Raw genomic sequence first — 21,178 nt, 5'->3', positions numbered from 1 at the left:
AGTAAAACTGTGGATTGAATTATGAATTTTCTAATTCAAATAATTTTTATTTTCAAATATCTAGATTTTTTCACACTCTGCCACTGCGCACATGCTTTAAGTTATAACCTTGCAGGGACTTTCATTATTTTTATTGTATTATTTAGTTTAATAAGGTGTACTATTATTCTAATGTAATTCTAATTTATAAGTTTTTTCTTTTGTTATTATTATTAAGGATAAATAAATTAGTTAGTGAAAAACACAAAAACTTACCTAACTTAATGCAATATAGGCTATCAAAATAGATTCTTATTGCATTGATAACTCAGCCATTAATTAATACAATGTCAAGTAAATGAAACTATAATAAAACTTCTTGAGAATTGTTTATTGGACTTTGCAAACGGATTATAAAGTTATTTTTCATGCTGAAAAATTTAATCAGACAGTTCAATGGAGGAATTCTATTAAATCAAACATAACCACAAAACTGTAAATTGTAATGTCTAAAGATGTCGTCAAAGAGGCACAACGTCAGTTCACCTGAACGACACACTGGACTGGAGAAAAAGCGAAGCAGTAAAAAAGTATGACCGATTTATCTTTGGGATCTTATAATAGAATAGAATATTTATTTAACACAGCAAAACAAAAACATCATGCAATTGTACATCGTCACTAAAATCTAACATTAATACACATTATGATTTACAAACTAATCAAATGGTACTAAAATCGATATTAATACATATTATATAATTCTATATGAATGCAACAAAATACAATATCAATATAACATAATCAACACATTGTATCACTCATCACATGATGAAACACACTACCTACAAAACTAATCAAGACATAAATTCGCTGCACGGTTACATACAGCGAGTATGTATATTGTATTTTGTTGCATTCATATTGAATTATATAATATGTATTAATATCGATTTTAGTACCATTTGATTAGTTTGTAAATTGATAATGTGTATTAATGTTACATACAGCGAGTATGTAATTTGTTAAGGTGCGTACAGATTTACGCGCCGCGAACATGAGCATTGAGCAATTCACTTTTAATCAGCTGATGCCAAGCTTTTTATAACTGTATCTTACCGTTTCTGTAAAAATACAGATACAGTCAGCTGATTAAAAGTGAATTGCTCATGCTCGCGGCGCGTATATCTGTACGCACCTTTACATACGCTGTACGGTCGGTGCCTTGGTTATGAGAAGTCTGTACTTGATAGTTTCCTGAAAAACAACCATTTTGAGACTGGACTATACAGTTCTCGCTTAAATTTATTTATGTCAGTCATGGTACGCAATTTAAGGGGCAACTCATTGTGTAATTTCGCTCCCAAATAGGTTGGCATCTTCTCATAAAGTCATAACAAGGAGGATCCTCCTTGAGTCATAACTCATAACCTGTATTGCTGTGTGGCTAGTCTGCTCTTCCTATAGTTGTGTGCATCGGCTTGTGTCTTGTGTTTGTAAATGTTCGTGTGTGTGAAAATAGGTGAACACTTTTTCACAAGGAGGAAAGCAGAGTCCCGACGTCACGATAAGTATGACGTCATGGATACATATATCGATATCCTTAGTTGCTTAGAATAAATAGTTGCTTATTAGAATCGATAGTTTAGTCACAGAATGCTATGTATTAGTATTTACAGAATAATTACTGAATGTACTCTGTGGTTTAGCAGTCTAGTGGCAGAGCGACTGTTACGATTTTTTTATGTGCTCTGTGATAAGAGAGTGAATTGTAAGATGATGGGTAAGGTGTACAGATCGGTAGTGAGACCAGCTATGTTTTATGGCGCGGAAACCTTCAAAGAGGCAAGAGAAGAAATTTTTTTCAAGACCTTGTTCCTAATAGTGGATGAGATGAGAATGCTAAGATGGATGTGTGGGGTCACAAGAAGGGATAGGATTCGTAATGAGGTGATTAGAGGTACAACAGTTGTGATGGGACCATTGGGTAGGAAGATGCAGGAGGCCAGGATGAGGTGGTTTGGACCTTTGGACATGTGCAGAGACGTGAGGAGAATTATGTGGGACGGAGGGTGCAGGTTTGGATCTGGGTAGCAGGAGGAGGCGGGGAAGGCCAAGGACGAGGTGGAGAGACAGAGTGGTGGTACGATGAAATCTGAGCATTGTGTCAAAAGTGTTTGAAATTTTGATCCTTGAGGTGTCCTTAAGCGCTCCTCTCCACTAGGAAATACTGAAATGAAGTGCATCTAACGGGTGATTCTCATAGAACATAATCTCATGAACTTATGTCATTGTGCGAAATATCAATGTGTGGAAAATGTAGTTGGTGATGATGGTTGAAGCTGTTTTTCACAATACAAGGAGCATTGTTGTCAGGTGTACCTGGAAATCTATTCGAGATAGAGCGCTCTCCCTGATCTCAGATTGTAGAGCACAAAAATACGCCCAGAGGGATTTTGAATTATACATCTGAATGTTAACAATAGGAAGATATTGTTGATCAAAAACTAAAATTCATCAAAATTGATTTTTCCTTCAAATTTCACTCATTTTTGAACAAATCATAACTCAGTACTCATTGGAGACAGAGAGTTCCGAATGATCTCTTTTCATTCAGAATTTTATAATCTTAAAAAAAGGCGAGAGCAAATTTTTCTGTCCAATTACTGTACGATATTTGGCAGAAATAACTGAAAACTTGAAAATGAGCCGAAAATACGAGGTTTTTGGGCCACCCTGTATCTAGCACAAGGAAATTTTGCATGAAGAAATTGGTTCTGGACTTCTCTTATGTACCCAAATAATTTATTAAAAAATCAGAACTACAATATGAATTGCATGCACTAATGTATATAGTGACTGGACTATAATTATAATCTACAGTAACTAATAGAAGCAACGCGGCTGGAGTCGTGGCAAAAAATGGCAACTTTATAGATAGGCTAACTTAAAGATTAAAACTTCAATGTGTTTAGGATGCGAAAGGGTTTCGTTTATAAAAAAAATAACATAATAAATTGTCAATGTTTTAGATATGGTACAGTATGATCATCAACATTACAATCAATTCCGATTCATTTCTCTGACAATACAATAATGGATTGATACTGAAGTAAGATTTGATGATTTAATCATTGATAGTAGGTAGATACATATATCTGATTATAAATGTAGTTTATGCAGCCTCATAATTTAGGGCAAGCAATTTTTAAAATAGCTTGCAAGTTTCTAGATAATTTTAAAAATTATACTTACAATATTAACCATTTTTAGGTATGAGCAATATAGGAAGTGATAAAAAGATTCACTGATTCAAAAGACAAACTGATATGAATTGAGTAATAGACGAAAGCTCAAGTATTCCTAACTCTTCAATGCTATTTTTCCTAATTAATCGATTAATTATTCATAATTTATTACTCCAAATAACAATTCAATCAAGAATAACTCTATAGGTAGTTTTCTGATTACGGTATGCATATGAACATTATTGAGAGCTGATCAAACAATGGACTGAGTTACACAAATGACTACTCCCATATGAAAGAAGTCTATTGTTAACATTTTATAGCGTTTGTAAAATTACAGGATAAATTAAAATATCAGTCTATAAATGCGTATGCGGCCAAAAGCACGGTAAAAAAATACTTGAGTTAAAGTAAAACTGTGGATTGAATTATGAATTTTCTGATTCAAATAATTTTTATTTTCAAATATCTAGATTTTTTCACACTCTGCCACTGCGCACATGCTTTAAGTTATAACCTTGCAGGGACTTTCATTATTTTTATTGTATTATTTAGTTAATAAGGTGTACTATTATTCTAATGTAATTCTAATTTATAAGTTTTTTCTTTTGTTATTATTATTAAGGATAAATAAATTAGTTAGTGAAAAACACAAAAACTTACCTAACTTAATGCAATATAGGCTATCAAAATAGATTCTTATTGCATTGATAACTCAGCCATTAATTAATACAATGTCAAGTAAATGAAACTATAATAAAACTTCTTGAGAATTGTTTATTGGACTTTGCAAACGGATTATAAAGTTATTTTTCATGCTGAAAAATTTAATCAGACAGTTCAATGGAGGAATTCTATTAAATCAAACATAACCACAAAACTGTAAATTGTAATGTCTAAAGATGTCGTCAAAGAGGCACAACGTCAGTTCACCTGAACGACACACTGGACTGGAGAAAAAGCGAAGCAGTAAAAAAGTATGACCGATTTATCTTTGGGATCTTATAATAGAATAGAATATTTATTTAACACAGCAAAACAAAAACATCATGCAATTGTACATCGTCACTAAAATCTAACATTAATACACATTATGAATTTACAAACTAATCAAATGGTACTAAAATCGATATTAATACATATTATATAATTCTATATGAATGCAACAAAATACAATATCAATATAACATAATCAACACATTGTATCACTCATCACATGATGAAACACACTACCTACAAAACTAATCAAGACATAAATTCGCTGCACGGTTACATACAGCGAGTATGTATATTGTATTTTGTTGCATTCATATTGAATTATATAATATGTATTAATATTGATTTTAGTACCATTTGATTAGTTTGTAAATTGATAATGTGTATTAATGTTACATACAGCGAGTATGTAATTTGTTAAGGTGCGTACAGATTTACGCGCCGCGAACATGAGCATTGAGCAATTCACTTTTAATCAGCTGATGCCAAGCTTTTTATAACTGTATCTTACCGTTTCTGTAAAAATACAGATACAGTCAGCTGATTAAAAGTGAATTGCTCATGCTCGCGGCGTACATCTGTACGCACCTTTACATACGCTGTACGGTCGGTGCCTTTTGGTTATGAGAAGTCTGTACTTGATAGTTTCCTGAAAAACAACCATTTTGAGACTGGACTATACAGTTCTCGCTTAAATTTATTTATGTCAGTCATGGTACGCAATTTAAGGGGCAACTCATTGTGTAATTTCGCTCCCAAATAGGTTGGCATCTTCTCATAAAGTCATAACAAGGAGGATCCTCCTTGAGTCATAACTCATAACCTGTATTGCTGTGTGGCTAGTCTGCTCTTTCCTATAGTTGTGTGCATCGGCTTGTGTCTTGTGTTCGTGTGTGTGAAAATAGGTGAACACTTTTTCACAAGGAGGAAAGCAGAGTCCCGACGTCACGATAAGTATGACGTCATGGATACATATATCGATATCCTTAGTTGCTTAGAATAAATAGTTGCTTATTAGAATCGATAGTTTAGTCACAGAATGCTATGTATTAGTATTTACAGAATAATTACTGAATGTACTCTGTGGTTTAGCAGTCTAGTGGCAGAGCGACTGTTACGATTTTTTTATGTGCTCTGTGATAAGAGAGTGAATTGTAAGATGATGGGTAAGGTGTACAGATCGGTAGTGAGACCAGCTATGTTTTATGGCGCGGAAACCTTCAAAGAGGCAAGAGAAGAAATTTTTTTCAAGACCTTGTTCCTAATAGTGGATGAGATGAGAATGCTAAGATGGATGTGTGGGGTCACAAGAAGGGATAGGATTCGTAATGAGGTGATTAGAGGTACAACAGTTGTGATGGGACCATTGGGTAGGAAGATGCAGGAGGCCAGGATGAGGTGGTTTGGACCTTTGGACATGTGCAGAGACGTGAGGAGAATTATGTGGGACGGAGGGTGCAGGTTTGGATCTGGGTAGCAGGAGGAGGCGGGGAAGGCCAAGGACGAGGTGGAGAGACAGAGTGGTGGTTGATCTGCTGGAGAGGGGTTGGAGATACGGGGAGGAGTGACAGGATTTTGTGGAGGAGACGGCTGAAGGAGGGAAATGCCGACCCCATTAGGATTGGGATAAGGTGTAGCCAAAGACCTTAAAGATATCTCTTTAAGGTCTTTGGGTGTAGCCAAAGAAGAAGAAATAAAAAAATGTTGAAATACATAAATAAAAATACATTTATGACTGAATTTTCGATTTGATTCTATGTCAAGATTTCATAATTTTTCCCCATTAATTAAAAAAATGATTGATTTATATATTGTGTGTGTTGAATTTTGGATAAATTTTATAAAAAATAAAATTTTGAGTTTTGAAATACCTATATTGACGTGTTAATTTTTATTAAATTATATTCACATCTATGATTTTTCACTAAAATCAATTACTGCGTGAAACTCTGTGCCATTTGATTGCAGGGTTTGGTTTTCATCACACGATGGGCATATCCTTTGCTTCGCAATTAAATTGCACATCAATCAATGAAAACACTTGTCTATGCTTTTACTTTTTAGACAATTGCCGCATCTTGATATGCTTTGCAGAAACTCTATGTTGCACCAATAGCTACAGAGTGTAGACTGTAGTGTAGATGTCTAATACTTGGAAATATTATAACGTTAAATTACTTTGAAATGAAAATTCCCGACTAAAACTCTAAGTGTGCAATATAGTCACTAAACAAATGCATTTTCTTGCCGATTAAAAAATAATTTATTGCTTTTTGTGTAGTTGAGGAGTTGATATTGTGGTAATTATTCATATTAAATGAAAAAGACTACGAAATTGAACCGTTCTTTCCAAGTATCAATAACTCCGTTGTTTTTTGACAATTTCTTAGTCTTTTTCATTTAATAATTTATTGTTTTTATCAAGAATGAACAGTTAATATTACATCAGTTACACCGGTATCAGCTATCTTCCATAGAAGGCAGTGGCAAGGCAGAGAATCGGCAACGCTGTGGTCCTATATTTTACACTGACATTATAACATCGACCTTTTTTATAGGTCTACAGGGCTTCCCATCCTTCAACCAGCAGCTTTTGTCATACATTTGACTCCTTAATTCATGGATTTCATGAAAAATGCAAATCTCCCAGATTTGGTTGATATTCGGGCTATGGATAGAGGTTGAGCTAACAAGTGTCGTGCTATAATATGAGACGTCTCGCTACAATGAAGGGTGAGTTATCCACTCAAACATAACATCTTACCTCCACTCTCACATCAGAAAAATAACTCATCTTCAAATGCTTATAACTCAAGAATAGGATTGTGATTTCGCCATTGTGATGCTCCTCTTGTCAAGTACAATCATTCCTAAGAGTTTGAGCAATTTTAATTCTTGACCATTTTTGCAAAAATCCATGATGTTTTATTCATGGATTTCATGAAAAATGCAAATCACCAAAAATTTGGTTGATATTCGGTATGCTTCCCTTACACCAAACTGACATGTCAAACCTGTTGTCCAGTGGCGTAACGTACACCCCCGCTGCCCCCGTGGCGCGGGGGGGGGATGGCGTTCTAGGGCCCGGATAATATGTAGGCTAATATAGGTTTTCTGAAAAAATAAAATTACCTGGTCTAGGGGGCCCGGGCTAGAGCCCGAAATGATGATTATATATTATGCATACTTTAAAAAGAAAAATTAAATAATCATGGAGGTAACTTTTGATAAAAAATCAGAAGTTTTATTGTGGAAAATGACAGGTTTCATTCATTGTGTAAGAAGAAATATGCAATAGAACAATGTTATCAGTCTGGTTATAAATTAATATCAAGAGAATACAAGTAGAAAATAATGAATAAGGCAAGAAAGAAAAAAATCATTGTTCAAAACTACACGTAATAATAATTATAGTTCCATTGACAGAGCTTCAATAATTTATTGTGTGCTGGTAGTGAGATTATTGAAAAATTAGGAATTTTGTTTGTTTACAAATCATTAAAATTTATACATCCGGTGAGACAATCCAGACTGAGACTAATCAAACCACTTACTTATAGATACGATTTACCTCTTTTCTCTCTGATTCAAACAAAGATTGCCAGAATGGTTCTAAAGTAGATCGTTATCTTTATTTACTATCTTTAAGTAAGCATTGTAGGAAATAAATTATTTTCCCATTGAATTCCTGAACATATATATCATATAGTGTTGCAGGGGCGCCGTAAATATGAATACTATATGATAGCTTACTCAATTCATTATTTCATTTGCAATTCCCATTCGCTCTCGAATCGTGTTACTGTACCCAGAAAGCTATGATTGTAGAACTTGAAGGCTAGCTAATTGTAGGAGACATCAAATCAAAGGTTTTTATAAATTATTATCTTTATTATTTTAATAATTCATGAATCTCTAGACTAGATACTCCTTACTAACTCTAGCTCTAAAGGTTGGATTCTATATTATTGTAGCTTAAAACATAATTCTTGACTTGAATTGTAGAATTCAATCGAGAACAAGTTTTATTTTCTCAACTAAGCTATGTAATTCACTCATGAAAGATGTACGTTCACATTAGAGTTTAATGCTTGTGATTAAGGGAGAAGGGGGCTGAAGAAATGTGGTACGATTTTAGAAGAGGGGCCCGGAATTTTTTTTCGGGGGGCCCGGTTTGGAAACGTTACGCCACTGCTGTTGTCATCATTTACAGTAGTAGAAGTCTTCGGGATGATTTACAGCATTTAATTTGGATTTTCGTTCAATAATAACTTTGTTGTAGTTTAGACACTGTATCTTTGTAAATATTTAAAAATCTGGTGTGGCGCACTCACACATCTTTCCTAGCAGTTTCAGTTATGAAAACTTCCATTATACTCGTATAGGTAAACGAGTGATACTCGTTGTAATCTATCACACATGATGTACCGTATTAATATCAAAATTGATCACCTGACGCTAGTGTTCACGCGCATCTCAAGTCTACTATTCAAAGATGTGAGCCAGCTTATCATGTGACAGGACAATAACGCTGGAGACACACGAGGCGGTTAGAATCAACAGTTGCCTCTCTCATTAAGTTTGCATTTGAATAATCACATTTTCTCGAATTTCGAGTTCATATTTGATTTTAGGGGAGAATGGTACTGGACATTAATTGTAGAGATTTTTATGCTCAATCTCTTCCACTTGAAATTTTTTGTTTAAATTGTATCTGAAGCCTGATAATTGGAAATCTGAAATCAAACTTTGCACAGATGTGGTGCAGCTCCTGAAATTTTTACAGATATGGGACTTGTGGCAGTTGATAGAGCTTATCAATGACTATTTTAGGTATAAATTCAATCAAAATCGTTGGAGCCGTTTTTGAGAAAATCGCGAAAAACCCTGTTCTTGACATCATTTTTGCCATTTAGCCGCCATCTTGAATTGAATTTGATCTAAATTGTTCGTGTCGGATCCTTATAGTGTAAGGACCCTAAGTTCCAAATTTCAAGTCATTCCGTTTATTGGGAGATGAGATATCGTGTACACAGACATACACACACATACATACAAACCAATACCCAAAAAACACTTTTTTGGACTCAGGGGACCTTGAAACGCATAGAAATTTAGAAATTGGGGTACCTGTTTTTTTTTGGAAAGCAATACTTTCCTTACCTATGGTAATAGGGCAAGGAAGGTAAAAACACTTACTTTTTGTGATGAGTGTTTTTAAATATTCACAAAGATACACATCAGTGTCTAAACTACATCAAAGAATAAAGTATGATTGATTATTTCAAACAAGAATGAACAGTTGATCATACAGGTATCAGCTAAATGCCATAAAAGGCAGTGGCAAGACAACAACTCAGTAACGATCTTCTCCTATCTTTCTCCACTTTTACTATAACATGGACTTCACTATAGGCGGCTCATACAAACGAGATTATTGAAGTACTTTTTCAACAAGAAATCTGTGTAACCTTCTGAAAAATCAATCATAATAAAAATGGTGATGCAGCAATGATTTCAGTCCGATCTTCAATGTCAACTAGGAATCATTGGAACTCCCTTGCACAAGAAACATTTTATGCTTGTTTTCTCAAAATCAGGCGCGGTCATCGTCACCGGTGTAAAAACGCATATCGTACAATCGCCTTATCTCTAGGTACTCAAATAGAATTGTTGTTGACAATACATAAAAATAGATAACTTTGAAAAATTTGAGTTCACCACTTGAAATCCTGCGGGGTGGCAGCAATTCAAGTGGTTTTTTGAATTTTTATTTTTTCTCTAGCATCCAAGACAGATGGAACAGCTCTTCTTGAATATTATTCATCTTAAACTAAAGTGACAAGTTTGTGGTAGAGCTAATAGCTCAACACTTGCTTACAATTTTTTGAGATGGTTCTTGGATAATAATTATGATTTAGTTTAATAATGTGAGTTATTGTTTAAAAACAACCCCATAAATAATTTTATCTATTTCATTCCAAATATGAATTTATTCAAAAACACATATAAAATAAGAACATAATAAAAGATTCAAAATATAAACAAGGAATTTAGTTGTACGATACCTAGTATTCTGGGTACTATTATGGAAGTGTAACGGTCACATTCCTAAGCGATGACTGTAGCCCTGCTGTATTAACTGATCGACATTTATGATATAGACTACAATAATCAATAATGTACAATGACGAAAGTATCAGCCGCCAAAAAAGTCAAAAGAAAAAAATGGCTTATAAAAAAGAAACTGTCTTTATAAATCAGTGTACAGACTTGAAGGCTGTGCAAAAGGATAAAAAAGAATTTGAAAAATTTGCTTATACATGTATGGGATAGGAAATTTACGAATGAAATTTAAATCATCATGTATTTTTTGTACTATTAAGTTATTTTTTCTATTATAATATTATAAGGTACCTATTGTTTTTATGTATTATTTTGTGGCGTTGCTTTAAGGTCATGCAAAAGGCTGAAAAAAACTTTTTACTGATGATTTAAAAGTTTTAATTTGTATACAAACTATCAAAGAAAGAGTTTTCTCAGGAGAACATTTTTTCCAATCATTATTTTTTGAGAAATGAACGTCCAAAGTATGAATTTTTGGAAATCATTAAAAATTCGGTGAGAGATGAATTCATGAAATTTTAAGCATACATTCTTTATGGTATTTTTGATTGAATAAAAAAAAATTCTGAAAATATAAATTTTTGATGGAGTTGATTATTACAAGAAGTTATTTACAAGAAATGACTAAAAATAACTTGACAGAAAGTCAAGTTACCAACAACTTGAATGGATTATTTTCGGTCATTTTTTGTAAATTATATAACTTTCTTGAAAATGGATATTTTCATGAATTCTTGTTTTATTCAATCAACAATACCATGAAGAATATATCCTCAAAATTTCATGAATCTCTTACCGAATTTTCAATGATCTGTATCAAAAATTAATTTTTTTTTAATGATCGGGAAAAAAATGTTTTCCTCAAAAAATATTTTTTATTTTGATAGTATAGCATGAAAAAAGTTCGAAAATATCACTAGTAAAAAGCTTTTTTAGCCTTTTGCATGGCCTCAATGCAACGCCTCAAAATAATACACAAAAACAATACCTTATAATTATAATAGAAAAAATAACTTAATAGTACAAAAAATACATGATTTAAATTTCATTCGTATCCCGTACATGTATAAGAAAATTCGTTCCTTTACCTTCTAGTCGTGACCCTGGGTCCCAGGGACCCGGGCAATTTTTGTTTTAGTTATAATTTTGCTTCCGTTTGCTTTACTGTCTATTGAGACCCATGTAAATTCATGTCAGTAGACACTTTAAATTAATGTATAGTGTTAGTGCTCTGTGACTTGTTTTTCTGAAATGACGCTTTTAGGACCCTGGGACCCAAGGGTCAGAACTAACGTAACTTTTTTCATTTTTTACAAATGCACATTTTTATACAATAGTGATTGGATTCAAGCAGTCAACATGTACATTTTGAACAGAGACTTCGAAGAATGTACAAATTGACTACTAGATCTCTATTTCAATGACATTAGTAATGATAAGAAAAATTCATAGCTCAATATAAGAATACTGACCCTGAGTAGGATGATAGTGAAACCAATGAGCTTCATGTGATTCTAGGTGTACTAAACCTCCCCTAAGAGTAAACTTTATATGACCTTATATATTTTTCATGATTTCTAGTAGTGTTTCATGTAGGTTTTAGGATTTATAATAGTATTCATTACTATAATTTCTCAAGTTTTGCAAAGATTGTGCAACATGAACTTGAGGGTGGGGTAAAAACTACCCTAAGAGGGAGCTATGACCTTCCAATTTTTTCCTCATCTTTCTAGTAGTGTTGAATGTTGGATCCATAATAGTATTCATCACTATAATTTTTTGTTAACTTTATATAAAATAATAACCAAACGTCACTACCCTAAAAATGCAAGGTTTTATAAATGTATTTTTATAAATAAAGATTGACTTCTGTTTCACATAAGTGCTCGTTGTGTTCATCAATAACCCTTGGACATATTAGGATCATAGAATAACATTATATCTTGAAATATATTGAGATATTCAATATAAAAGAAGTGGGTCTCTGGGACCCAGGGTCACGACTAACGTCAGAAAAAATAGGGTCACGACTAGAAGGTTTAATCCTTTATTATATTATAGATTACAAATCGGACTGTTGATAAATGAAATTGGGAATCAAATAACAATTTATTGTGGAAAATTATAATAATCAACATTTTTTAATAAAAAAACATACTTTAATTCTAATAGTTTGACAAATGAAAAAGCTCAGTTGAAGTTCATGTTGTTATAACAAATTTTGTTAATTCAATATATTGAGTGGTATTATACACGACTGTGACAGTTTAGTGGAATTAATTTTCGAGGAAGGAAACAAAGTCGGTGAGCTTGTAGAGCTGGTCCTCGCTGGACGCAATGGGCGGAGTGCTGATGACGGGACGGGTGGGGATAACGAGGCCGTTGTCCACTTGCCAGCCTCGTTCAGCGGCCAGCTTCAGGGCGTCCTCTTGTCTGAGGCCTACCAGCGCTGACAGAGTGTCCACGCTTAGCGACGAGTAGGCCCGTGACACCAGCTCCGTCGCTCGCTTCTGCACCTCTTCTGCAAAATTACATCTCACATTATTTATATCTCACGATATTTCATAAATAAATAAAAATATATCAGTCGAGTTGTGGTTGTAAATGTATTTTACTTCTGTTTTCCCAAAGAAACAGTACTGTATTCGATGATCTATTAACTATTTTTTCCTTTGTACGATTTTAAATATACTGTCATTGAATGAAACTTGATTTGATTTCATATACAGGGAGTGTCTCAGTACTGCGAGATTTCAATTTGTCTAGTGTATGAACATAGCCTAGAAGGTGATTCTATAACTAGAAGTAGTGTTGTAACTTATGTAACTTCAAATGAGGTGACTTTTCAAAGGAGCAGTACAAGATGAAATAATTTTTCAGCTTCACAAAATCCTCACAGAATCACAGCTCATATGTAAGTGACATGCATGTTGGCGTGTGGACCAAGTCATACTACTGTTTATTGCCTCACAAACACTGGCGATGATTTCATTCATCCTTGCTGTTCTTGCAGAACCTGCTGGTTTTCAAAACAACGGAGACAATATAAAATGAAAAGCCAGCAAACCCTGTAAGAGAAGTAAGGTTTCTGAATGCATCGCCAGTGTTAGTGCGGAAATACTCAGAAGTTGGTCTTGATCCCAAAAATTAGCCGTGATTCTGTGAGGAGGATCTTGGAAATTTTTATTTTACATGTTTATGGAATCTTTATTTGTGAAGAATAAAAATAATTTCATCTTGTAAATTGATCTTGTACTGCTCATTTGAAAAACATCCGTTGACTTTTTTATACCATTTTACCCTAGATGAAGTCCCTATATAAAGACCGTCTGATCTGGTAGTAATTACTTTCTGAGACTGAACAGTAATTAAAAACATTCTCTGATTACAATTGGTATTTTTCCAATGTAATTATCAACTTTTCCCTAACATATTTTCTTGCACTAGGAACTTTTCATCACGCAGGCGGTTAGTTGTCTAGCAATAAAAATTTTACCTTCATTGGCCGTTATTACACTTATCGTTTGTCTGAAGACACTCAGAATTGTCAGCCGATTGGCTAATTCTTGGGCAATCAGAGGACAATCCTGAGTGTAAGTGTGGAATATTTCATTGGAATTTTAACCTCAAATTCCCAATCGAGTATTATGCAGTACACAGCAACTGATCCATTACAACAGTTGAAGAAATAATGAATAATATTGCAGTATTTGTAATTACATGCGACAAATTATGCATTTAGCTGAATTAATGAGGAACGGAGGACGCAGCAACGTAGGAGCAGCTTTGCAATGTTTTTAGATAGGCTGCTTTAGAAATATAGACAGCTTGTGATTATATTTTTAGTTGTTTGAAAATTCAACAGGATACTTGAATGAAATCAAGAATCAGACCAACAGAAAGATATTATGTAACGTATTCTGAACTCTGGATTGAATACCGTCCGTAAGTGAATTTTTCTTTTTAGCAAGATGCTCCAATCAAAAAATTATTATTCTAATGATAAGAAAATGTAAATATATATGAAAATGATTCTTAGTTTAGGAATAGTAACTCACCATGAAGAGCTTTCATGATGTTGCAAACATTCTCTGACCATGGCGTGTTCTGAATAGTAGAGTAAACAGTGGGGAGATCCCTCTGCCACATAGCCTTGCCAACTCCCCAAATTAGATTCAGTTCTGGATAGGATGACTTACTGGTTAGAGGAATTCTTTTCCACAGGTACTTAGCGTTGCATCTGGAAGAAGTGAATTGTGAAGTGAAACTTGAATGCAAACTTGAGGTACTCAAATAGATAAGATTCTTACTTCCAGTTTCCATTTTACAGTTTTTCAATTGAAATGAAATACATTTTTCCACAAAATAATACAACATTGGACATCTCAAGTTACATTACACACTCTACCAATAAGAAATCACAGCAATCATTCTCGGCTAATATAAGGCTAACTTTGGAAAATAAATATTATTGATTTTTGCGAACAAAGTAAATCAACCCAATTAAGGTGAAAACTTTCATCACTATAACAATCACAAGTTAATTGATCAGAATATTTGAATGTTGATATCCAATATCCGAGTATTAGTACCAAAGTACAGGAATAAAATTATTCTTTATTTGGCGAAGTTAAGACTTTCTAGTCCTCTTTAGACTTATATGATTTGTTATTGTATCCACGTATAAATAAATAAATGAATAAATAAATAAATATAGATGAATGTAGTACTGTACTGTACTACATACTGTCGTCTGTGGTTTTTATATACAGAATGAGTCATATGTATGGGAGCCCTTCAATAAGTTGGATACTGTAGTAGATATAATCATAGAGAAACAATAGCATAAGTAGATATCCCATGGTATAGGGCGTTTATGTCGCAACTTTTACTGTTATCTCAAGCTGATAGTCCACGTAGTTCTTTCCTGTGAAGCTTTATGACGCTGGTAGTCTCTCATATTGTGCCGTTCATACACTCTTACAAAACAGTAAAAAACGACAGCAATTGGCTTGAGATAACAGTGAAAGTTGCGACATAAACGCTCTATACCATGGGATATCTACTTACGCTATTGTTTCTCTATGATATAATACTGTAACTTTCAGGATAAGTTATTGATCAAATATTCTACCTTTTGACGTAAAACTGAATTTCAACCCCTCATAAGAGGGTGACTTAGGGGTTGTAACTCGAATATTTTAAATGTAAACACCTATTTTGTTGAACATCAATTTAAAGGCCTTTTTAAAACAAGAAAGATAACATCAATTAGAATGTTCTATGATACTTGTATCCAAAATGGCGGCTGATTGAGGTTTTAGTTTTTAAGGAAATGAGGGGTCGTAACTCAAATATTATAAACGTTAACACACATTGTGTGGTACATCATTTTCAAGGCCTCTCTAAAACAAGAAAGATGACATCAATAAAAATGCTCTATGATAATTGTATCCAAAATGGCGGCTGAATGAATTTTTAGTTTTATAAGAAATAATTGATAAAGTTCAATCAGCCAATTGGATAAAAGTATCATACGTCATTTTTCTCGTTTTGAAAAGGCCTTTAAAATAATGTATCACACAATGGGTGTTTACATCCAAAATATTTGAGTTACAACCTCTCATTTCTTTAAGAACTAAAACTTCAATCAGCCGCCATTTCGGATACAAGTATCATAGAACATTCTAATTGATGTCATCGTTCTTGTTTTGAAATTGCCTTTATAATGATGTACCACAGAATAGGTGTTAACATTTAAAATATTCGAGTTACATCCCCTAAGTCACCCCCTAATGAGGGGTTGAAATTCAGTTGTTCGTCAAAAGGTAGAGCATTTGACCAATAATTTATCCTGAAAGTTACCTTACTGAAAGTTATCTTCAACAGTCTCCAACTTATTGAAGGGTTCCCATACATATGACTCACTCTGTATATGTGATAATATAAGGAAGTATGCAAGATAATTAAATGAACATAACAAAATACAAATTACTTACAAATCATTACGGTACAGATAAATAGCTAATAGCTTAGCATATACTTGTGGAGGAGGCACACCGCCAGGAGCCTGAAAACAAGACAATTATTTTGATCAGGCTATTTAAAAATGATCATAAAGTAGGTATAAACTCATAAATACATACGGTATTTATGTAAAGTTCGTTTCGACTTCACATAACATAGCTTGGTAAGAAGTTGTGTGTATTTTTGGCTTCAAAATTTTATAGTATAACTTGATCAATTCAATGTGCAGTGATAATCAAGTGTAATATTTAACTATTATTATTTGGTGTCTTAGCTCTTCTAAATTCAAAATTTCTAGCATGTATATTTTTGGACGAAAATTTAACTTGCACTTCTTATAGTAGAATCATAAACTATATTTTGAACATTTCATTATCAAAATTTTGGAATGGAATAGTTTTGGGCCAAGCCTATAGTTCCTTCCCAATCATATTTATATGATTTGTGATTGTATCCACAAATAAATAAATAAATAGATATACAGAAATCCAATAGAGTCTAGCATGGCAAATACAATAATGCAACTAAAATTTAATAATAGATTGTAAGTGAAAAAAAAACCACTGGCATAAGATGACTCTTGCTTGCCAGTGGGATTAGTAAATATTCCCATAAAAAGCGATGTTATTCTCTTCAAGCTCAGCAGAATACAAATACATTCGAAAGAAGGGCTTTGGTATCGCTTCCAATGAGCCGCCTCTAAAATACAGTTGTGGACTGGAAAGAAGATCCCTGAGTCGATTAACCCCTTCCATAGCATCAAGACGCTATGCGTAGCAAAAACATTTGATCATCCAGCTGATTTGTACCAGCTGCATTTGAGTCAACCAGCCAGCATGCTGTCATTTTAGTAATACAGCAGTCAGACATGCGGTCAGATGGCTTCCTTCTACCTCCAACCGAACAACGAGAGATCATCACATCAGTCCACTAATCTTGAACACATTAATAATAATTTCTCTGAATGCTAATTATTTGCAACCAGAGGAGTTAATTAACAAATACAGATAATCTTCTTCTTCTTCTTATTTGGCATTACAACCCAGCGCGGGTCACAGCCTTTCTCAATTTCCGCCTCCAAGCATCTCTGTCCACCGCTGCACTTTTCCCTCTTCGCCCAATTACTGCTGCATCCTTATCCACGTCTATCCATCTAGTTCTGGGTCGCCCTTTCCTTCGCCGGCCATATATTTTCCCTTCCATTGCCATCTTTGGGGGGTAGGCATCGTCAGCTCGTACCAGGTGTCCTGCCCACCTCAGCCTGCGAACTCGCATCACAGTGGCTATATCTGCATACTGGTACAGCCTATAAAGTTCGTCATTATGCCTCCTACGCCAGACTCCTGCTTCCTGTATGCCTCCAAACACTCTTCTCAGGATCTTTCTTTCAAAGACGCCCAGCATTCTTTCATCCGCCACCGTAGTTGCCCATGTTTCACTACCATACAGTAAGACAGACATGATGATTGTTCTGTATAGCAGCAGCTTAGTCTTTCTACTGAGAGTACGTTTTTTCATCAGAGTTGATAGCGCGTAATAGCATCTATTGGCTAGCATAACCATTCGCCTGACTTCTTTACTTGAATCGTTTCTGGAGTTTGTAGAAGATCCCAGGTATACAAACTCTTCTACGATTTCGAAGATTTTCTCCTGGATCTCTATGCTTTGGCCATGCTCTCGCCCTTCTCCAGAGATGGAGGCCACCATAACTTTGGATTTATTCTCATTTACTACCAGACCGATTCTTTTTGCAGCTTCCTCCAACCGCGTGTAGGCGTCCTTCATAGCTGCTGGTGATCTAAATGCGATGTCCACATCATCTGCATACGCTAATATCTGAGTCAGTCTATTGTACAGTGATCCTCTAGTATTAATTTGCGAGTCCCTGATTACTTTTTCTAGAGCAAGGTTGAAAAGCAAACATGAAAGGGCATCCCCCTGCCTTACACCATTTTCCACTTCAAAGGGCTCCGATAAGCTACTTCCAATCCTTACATAACATACCACCTTCTCTGTATACACTCTCAATTTTCCATATAGGAGATTTGAAAAAATTTTATCACCTATATTCACTAGTGTAATACCCCTGTAGCTCTCACAATTCAGTCTATCTCCTTTCTTGTGTATTGGAACTATTACACCTTTGGTCCACTCATCTGGCATTTCCTCACTGCTCCATATCTTGCATACTAACCTATGCATCTATTCTTTGAGAGTGTTACCAACAAGCTTAAACAAGCAGCTAGCCCATCTAGGCCTGGAGCTTTATTATTCCTCAATTTCTTTATTGAGTTCTCCACTTCCTCCAGCGTGGGTGGGTCTTCCTCCATCTCATCCCCATGCATCACTTCCACTGTCACTTCTGTATTCAACTCAGAATTCTTATTAAGTATATCTATAGAATACTCTCTCCATCTATCCAGTGCCTGCAATCTTTCTGCAATAATTGCTCCATCCTTCCCTTTGCATATCATTACTCTAGGGGTGAATCCTCTACGCTGATTACTTACAAAGCTGTAGAACTTCCTCATCTCATTTTGCTCCTGGAATTTTTCCATCTCTTCAAGTTTTTGTGCTTCGGCGCTTCTTTTCTTCCTTCTGTGCAGCTTTTTTTCCTCCTTCCTCAATTCTTTGTATCTTTCTACTGCGTGCCTCGTGCTGGTCCGTTGTTGTAGCACCTGGTATGCTTCATTCTTCTTCCTTGTAGCCTCTCGACACTCCTCATCGAACCAACTCCTATTCTTTTCCTTCCTTTGATTCCCTAGTACTCTCCGAGATGTTTCTGCTATAGCTTTTGAGCATTTATTCCATTTCTCCGACACTGCTTGCTCGTCATGCTCAGCCTCCTCCAACAACATGTTTGTTAAAATCTCCCGGAATTCTTCCACTTTTTGGGGATTTTAGAGCGCCCTCAATTCATACCTTTTTAAATTACCAGGTTGCGATTTCCTTGAGTTGGCTATTCTTGCTCTTATCACCGCCCCCACCAGATAATGGTCAGAGTCAACATTGGCGCCTCGATAGCTCCTAATACTTATGAGATTAGAGTAATGGCTCGAATCTATCAGCAGGTGGTCGATCTAATTGTTTGTGACTCCATCAGATGAGAGTAAATACAGATAATACTGATATAAAATTCAAGAGATTGATAAAGATAATTTAAATTAAAATAATGATACACAATACACTTAGATTAGACTGACACATTATAATATATTATTCATACTGTACATTATAAATTATGCATGATACATTAATTACTGAGCACCCTATTTTTATTGAGTTTCGCAATCAGTATCTTATTCTAAATAATGGGTGTCTTCAAGCCCTCATAATATCCTTACTTTTACTATGAAAATAGCTCAAGGCAAACAGCTATTGAAGCATTTTGATTTATTTGTTGTTTGGTTAAAAGATTATTAGTTTATGATGACGACCAGGGAAAAATTTTTTTTCTTCTTTCTCAGATACTCTTTTGCCTTACAGCGTATGGTAGTTTAAGGATTCCTCGGCCCAGCGCCTCCACTTGCCTCTATCCCCTGCCATTGTCTTCATTTGCTGGAGGGTTATCTTCTAGCAGCTCTAAATATTTTTTGAACATTGTTCTCCCTCTAATTGGTTTCATCTCCCAGACTTGTTTGGTCTTTCCTTCATCTGGGATTATAGTACATTACCAAACCACTTCGGTTGCCTTTCCTGCATTATCCCCATTAAATTTTTGATTTCCACCTCCTGTCAAATAACTTGGTTTCTTATGTGATCTCTCCTTGGTTTCCCAAGAATTTTCCTCACAACCGTATTCCTGAAACCATCATCTTTTACCCCTGTGAGTTGGGGAGCAGAGTCGACCATCTGACTTAGAAAACTTCAAGACCAGAATACACACATAGTATCCCTGCTTGTCGTAGAAGGCGACTGAAAGAGACCGCCGTCCCGAAAAAGACTCAGTGTTGCTGGGCGAATCACCCGTACATTTGAATATTCAGGGATTCAGAGAAATAAAACTAAATATTAGGACCCAACTATTCTTCGTGCGTCTTCAGAAAATACATGGCCTCTACATGGGAAGCGTCTATTTCGCTCGTATAATTTACTCTATTAAAAAAATGCATTTGGCTTACAAGCTAAAAAATTCAGCGTGTCTAAGAATCTCGTAAAGTCGAAATCCTAGACGCTGAGTTTTTCTTGCTAATTAGCCGCATACGTTGTCTCTAATGGGATCAACTATAAAGGCGTAATAAACGTATTATAAAAATAAATAAATTTAGCGCGTTTAAGAAACATAAACTATAAATTCCCTATTTCAAGATACTATTATTGTTTATAAAAATAATAAATCAGAAACTGCAAAACAATGTTAGCATAACCTAAAAATTAAATATACAGTAGGCATACTGTACTCACATCTAGTTCTTGTTTTTCTAGCTCATCCGCTAGGTTATTGAAATTATCTGGCACCATTATTCCCATGAATTGGAATTATAGATTTTCTATTTTAATATCTGAAGTTGCAAGAATTCACTTATTAAAGCTCTCATAACATTACAAAAAAGAGAACATTGTGAACGGATCCAATAGCAATAGGAGTATAGGACTAAACAAAGCTACGACCCTGATAAAATCACCCCGACAGTCCAACACCAAACTGTGACCAGACATTGTACACAAACAAAAATGATTATAATCAAAAGGCCACTTCTCAGCGTATCCTGAATAGACGTGAAAAATAAATGGCCATTAGGATTATGATAGGATTATTAATAGGATTTCATATTCTGTCACATAATTTTACATCTTGCATA

The 21,178-nt window shown here is 34.6% G+C and overlaps 2 protein-coding genes across 3 annotated transcripts in view; both read right to left on the bottom strand.

Moving 5' to 3' along the window:
* Window positions 1-490, bottom strand: part of LOC111051869 (KAT8 regulatory NSL complex subunit 3) — a 33,830-nt gene extending 33,340 nt beyond the window's left edge. Inside the window, exon 1 of one of the 2 annotated variants that reach the window (XM_022338447.2) lies at window positions 256-490. The gene's annotated coding sequence lies outside the window, so the exon portion shown is untranslated. The remainder of the gene's footprint in view (window positions 1-255) is intronic. The other variant, XM_022338454.2, reaches the window with a different exon arrangement.
* A 10,162-nt stretch (window positions 491-10,652) lies between these two features.
* LOC111052025 (COP9 signalosome complex subunit 8) lies at window positions 10,653-21,172 on the bottom strand. The gene is made up of 4 exons (XM_022338630.2): window positions 20,781-21,172; window positions 16,349-16,419; window positions 14,408-14,589; window positions 10,653-12,870 (listed from the first exon to the last, which is right to left on the bottom strand). The coding sequence occupies exons 1-4, from the start codon at window positions 20,844-20,846 to the stop codon at window positions 12,626-12,628; spliced, it is 564 nt and encodes a 187-aa protein (XP_022194322.2). The 5' UTR covers window positions 20,847-21,172; the 3' UTR covers window positions 10,653-12,625.
* Between the last annotated feature and the right edge of the window lie 6 nt (window positions 21,173-21,178).

The sequence above is a fragment of the Nilaparvata lugens genome, chromosome 4, assembly GCF_014356525.2.
Source record: "Nilaparvata lugens isolate BPH chromosome 4, ASM1435652v1, whole genome shotgun sequence".
Lineage (NCBI taxonomy): Eukaryota > Metazoa > Arthropoda > Insecta > Hemiptera > Delphacidae > Nilaparvata > Nilaparvata lugens.
Note: the sequence above shows the minus strand (reverse complement) of the source record. Positions and strands in the feature narration are given on the sequence as shown.